The sequence below is a fragment of the Bos grunniens genome, chromosome 2 (assembly GCF_055505025.1).
Source record: "Bos grunniens cultivar Pamir isolate PY7600 chromosome 2, Bosgru_T2T1.0, whole genome shotgun sequence".
NCBI lineage: Eukaryota > Metazoa > Chordata > Mammalia > Artiodactyla > Bovidae > Bos > Bos grunniens.
Window position 1 is genome coordinate 11,356,027 of NC_141166.1, and position 4,851 is coordinate 11,360,877.

A 4,851-nucleotide genomic window follows, 5' to 3' on the forward strand; every position below is an offset into this window, starting at 1 on the left:
CCCCCTCTTTCACAAACCCGGCTTCTCTGGGGCCCTGGGGTGAGCCAGCTGAGGCCAACAGTTTGCCACCCGCAGGGCGGCATCCGACCGGGAGACAGGAGCGAGCACGATATAGCCTCTTAGCCGCCTCTGCACGTTGGCAATCCAAGGAGAAATTCTGGGTTAGAAGTGGGGTGGGGTGGGGGAGGCCTGAGAACAGCTGGCTGGGCCCTTTAGTGACCGGCGTTTGTGGTTCACACATGGCCACTTCCCCGGGGGTGCGGATCTCTCTAGAAGGCTGGTCTGGAATCGCGTCTGGCACGCCCACTCAGGCCGGAACCAGAGCTCGAGTCTGTCTCTCTCTCCATTAGTGCCAGAACCACCCCGAGCTTTACTGAAGAGTGGTTTCCGGGGCCTCTTTGCCCTTCTCCCCTCAGCCGAGGTCCTGGCACTCTGGTTCCCTGGACAGGCCTCCCGAACCTCAGATCTTCCCAAGGGCTGGGCCTCCCCTTCCCCCTCAGAAGGCGTGTGGGCTCCAGCTGCAAACTCCCCACCCTGTCCCCAGAGCTCTCTAAAGGAAGGGAGGCCTCGCTGACCACCCCCACCCCCCAAAAGCTGCTATTAAACCGTTTCCCCATGACAAAGGGAGACCCGTCTAGCGCTTCTTTGGGGACTAGAGATCTGGCTTCTCCATCTCTACCTGATCAGGGACGTAGCTGGAAGCTTCGCTCACTGAGAACAGATCTGCCTCCCCAGGCACCCTGTGAAATGGAGCCTGGGCGCCCAGGCTGTGACAGGGGTAGCAGGAAGGCTCTGCCAGGAAGGAGTCCCGGAGGACGAGGTATGTCTGAGGTGGGTTGTGAGCTTCAGAAGCACGTCCTAGGCCGAGAGACCAGAACACACCAAGGCTCAGAGGCAAAACCAGCTGGTTGTGCTCCAGGAGCTGTGATGGGCTCTGGGGAGGGAAATGGGGGTGGGGTGTGTGGATGAGGCAGACCAGAGCCAGATCTTGTTGGGCTTCTCATAGCAACCACGACTCACAGCAGGACTGAGTGTTTTCTGAGAGACGTTTATTCTGTGTGTGTGTTTTTTTTTTTTACCTTGGTCATTGCCAAGTGTGACAGAGGAAGCTCTGGACTGCAGCTGGAAAAGGAAGACAAGGAGGAAGGCGGGGCTTCCAGGCAGCTGCCGGCTACTTCTTCTCCTTGCTCTCTTTCTGTCTGCTTTCGACTTGCTTGTGGACAGTATAGCCCAGAAAGGCCCCGATCTTGGCCATGAGGGCACTGCCACCGCTAGCGCCTGTAATGCAAATGACAGCCCGGTCCCTTGGAGCCCAGGCACCAGGCCCGGGAATCCAAATGTCGGGAAACAGCGGGTCAAGTGTACCCTTTTTATTTCCAGCTAGAGGAACAGAGGCCCAGAGGGGACAGGACTTCTGCAAAGGGACTCCCATCGCCACCCTCCCAACTTGCCATCTCAAATCCGAGATGAAAATGACAAAAATAAGAGCGCATTCTCTTCATGTCTGCAGTGGACACACTGTACTATTAGTAACGCTAACCGCCTCCTTGGTGGAGGCCTCAGTGGGTGCTGGTGGTTTGCAAGTGAGATATGTCAAGCTTCCCCCGCCATGTGTGACAGGACAACCTATCACAATCCTGTGACATGTGAGAGGACGGCCATCTCACAGCACAGCACTGCTGCTCGGCTTGCCCACACCCTTCCTCTCCCACCGCTGGGGGTATGGCTCAGGCTGTCTTCCCGCTGCCCCCGCCGAGAAGGGCCCTGTCTTCTTGAGCCGCTTCTTTGGGCTTTTGTCATCCAGAACTTAGGGAAGATGGAGGGGAAGGCAGAGGGGCAGTCTGTCAGGGGTGGTTTTTCTGAAGGATGTGGGAGGCCTCAGAGAGAGGGAGAGAGGGAAAAAGAAAAGACAGGGCTGGGCGGGGAGACAGAGAGAGAAGTGAAAGCATGTTTTCCAGAAGCACCACTCTGTGCTCTGTATCTGTCCCCGTAATGATGCTCAAGAAATGCAAGACCAGGCTGAGCATGAGATTGAATTGGGTCACTTCTCCCCGGTTCGTTGCCACTCTGATTTTCCGGGATGGATGAGATTCATAAAGTGTTAAACTGAGGATGCTTATCCTGGTTAACGGGGAAACTGAGACTTGTGACTTGGCCAGAGCATCAGTGAGGCCTCTGGCTTTACAGGCTGAAAGCAAGAAGGCCTACTGACTGGGCTTGAATACTGGCGGTGGTACTAACTATATGGGAGAATTTGAGTCAATTCCTTAATCCCCAGGTGGGTGCCTCAGTTTTCCCACGGTGTGTAGAGCCGAGTTAGGCTGTGGAAAGGGCTCAGGACAGTAAAGGAGGCCCCTGGCCTGGGTGTTCCCTCCTCCAGGAACCCCGCCAGGACTCACCCAGGCTCTGCAGCGTGGCCACCAGCCCCCCGGCCGGCACTCCGCCTCCGTTCGCCACGGCCGACCAGCTCATCAGTGAGGAGGCCAACGAGTTGGCGGCGATGCCGGTGCTCGCGAAGCCCAGCATGGGCAGTGCCGCGGCCATGAGTCCTGGAGGAAGAGGAGGCAGGTGGGTGAGGGACGCCGGCTGCAGGGCCCGCCCGCGTCTTCCCGCGCTCCCCACCCTGCAGACCTACCGCCTCCGACGGCCATGTAGGTCACCATGCCCCAGAAGCTCGAGTCGCTGTTTTCCTCTGAGTATCTTTTTTCGTCTGGAAGGAGAATGGACAAAGCCCAGTGGGGAGCAAGGTCCCTTATTCTGTGCCAGAAGCTCCAGACCACCCGGACAGGTAGGACCACCATCCTCCCATTTTGGAGCTCCTCAGTGAAGGATAGCGGCTTTTCCCAGGTCGCTGGGCCTGGCACAGAACTGGCTTGAATACATTTCGAGAGAATGGACCAACGGACAGAGAAGGGATTAGAACCTGGGACTCTGGCTACAGGGAGCCCCCGACCCCCACCCCGCGCTGTCCATTGGAATAGCTCCTCTCATTCAGAGGCATGCCTGAGTCTCTAAACGAGGGATCCTGAAACTCTCCGCTTCTTTATCCTTAGGTGCCCCAAGATCCTTACCTTCTTCCTCGCAGCAGCCGCAGGTGTAGAGTAGCAGGTAGCATAGGAAGAGCGATACCGCCTTCTGCCGCATGGTGGCGCAGCTCAAGGCTTTGTCACCGTATCTGGGTTAGGGGCAGAGGAAAGAGACGGTCCCCTTATTGGAACCACGCCCGTTCGGTGGTAATTCCCTTTCGATTCGAGGATGAGTCCACAAAAAGCAGCAAGATGCTCTGAACTGAGCCCAGGACCCCCTCTAAGGAGCCGCAGGCTTTTCGTTTCCTCGCTGCACCAGCGGCGCTGATGTTTCTGCCACTCTATTGGTCGTGAGAATTACAGGAGAGAATCCCCTTCTGATACTATGCCTGGCATGTACTTCACCAGAAGTCAGCTAGTATCCTTACTGTGGTTTTTGTACTTGGCTTTTTTCTGGATGTGTGACCTTAAGCAGGATACCTGGGACTTCTTTGAGCCTCAGTTTCTTTAACCCTAAAGTGGGGATGTTAATAGAGCCTCTTTTAGGGGGTGGCTGTGGGTTTTTGCAACTGTGCACCCCTGGATCCCTAGCATTTAGAACAGTACCTGTCACATAGCATTTTCTAAACAATGGTTGTTGATAGATTTATTCTTCCAATGCATTGAATATGTACAGGCACCAAATACTGCCTCAGATTAACTTCATTTTTCAGAAAGCAGAAAGGGGTAAAGGAACTTGCCCAAGGTCACACCCAAATCCTGCAGCCTAGACACACACTCAAGACCGTCAGAATCCAAAACCTATGCTCTTTCCATTATACCACAAAATAGAAACACAGTTCCCTGCCCCCACCACAGTTTACCTTTAATGTGATCTTTGTCCATTCAATGCGTTTTCCTTGAAATAAAAACAAACAAGCAGAAATTCCCCCAAAACTTCCCCTGGACTGAGCACTTACTCAGCACTTTATGGCACAAGGTTAATTATACCTATAACAACCTCATGAGGTAGGTGCCACTGTTCTCAACCACATGTTATAAATAAGGAAACTGAAGCTCAGAAAAGGGATACTTCCGAACCTACCCAGCTAGGAAGAAGCAGAGTCAAGATTTAAAGCCACAGATAACTGATGCCACACCCACACTTTGAACATCTGCTTCCAATCACTACATCTATCCTCAAAGATAAACTCACCATCACTTTAGAGCCTATAATAAAGGGGTTTCAGAAATCATCCAGTCCTTTGGGCAGGTGGAGTAGCTTGATCCTCATGTTTACAGAACTGAAGCCCAGAGAAATGAAGTGACAGGGTTAAGGCCATAGACCGCTGACATGGCACCTATAAGCTAAATCTCACGACTCTTTGGGTTTTGCAACCCAAGCCCCTAAAAGCCCACCAACCCATCCCTTCAGACCAGTCTTAGTCCAAGGCAGTCAGGAATGTAGCCTCCCTGAGGAATGGGCATTCTAGCTCTTATGGAATGAGGCTCCCAGGCAGGCAGCCTGGCAGAGGTTGGCAGCTTGACACCCACACCTTATAGCTTCTGGGTTTACCTTGGAGGAGAGCAGAGAAAGAATCTTCCTGCCTGGATGGAGCCTGCTGCTGGAAGGGAGCAGCAGTGAAGTAACAGTCCTCAGGCTGGTTTTTTATAGCCCTTTCAGTTTGCCTCTAAGTGGCCAATCAGCATCAGAGTTTCTAGTTTCAGTTTCTCGCGCCCTGCAGCATCTTTTCTCCTCCCTTCCAGTTCTGCTCAGGGACAGCATCTCTGCTGAGCTGCTGCTGCTGCCAAGTCGCTTCAGTCGTGTCCGACTCTGTGCGACCCC

General features: G+C 53.9%; 1 protein-coding gene across 2 annotated transcripts; it reads right to left on the reverse strand.

The window, feature by feature from the left end:
- Nucleotides 1-1,028: 1,028 nt before the first annotated feature.
- IFI6 (interferon alpha inducible protein 6) lies at nt 1,029-4,648 on the reverse strand. 2 transcript variants are annotated; one of them, XM_086330939.1, is made up of 6 exons: nt 4,582-4,648; nt 4,222-4,309; nt 3,072-3,175; nt 2,636-2,710; nt 2,400-2,549; nt 1,029-1,278 (listed from the first exon to the last, which is right to left on the reverse strand). In XM_086330939.1, the coding sequence occupies exons 3-6, from the start codon at nt 3,142-3,144 to the stop codon at nt 1,172-1,174; spliced, it is 405 nt and encodes a 134-aa protein (XP_086187065.1). In that variant the 5' UTR covers nt 3,145-3,175; nt 4,222-4,309; nt 4,582-4,648; the 3' UTR covers nt 1,029-1,171. The 2 variants fall into 2 exon arrangements, with proteins under 2 accessions (XP_086187065.1, XP_086187058.1); XM_086330932.1 differs by lacking the exon at nt 4,222-4,309.
- Between the last annotated feature and the right edge of the window lie 203 nt (nt 4,649-4,851).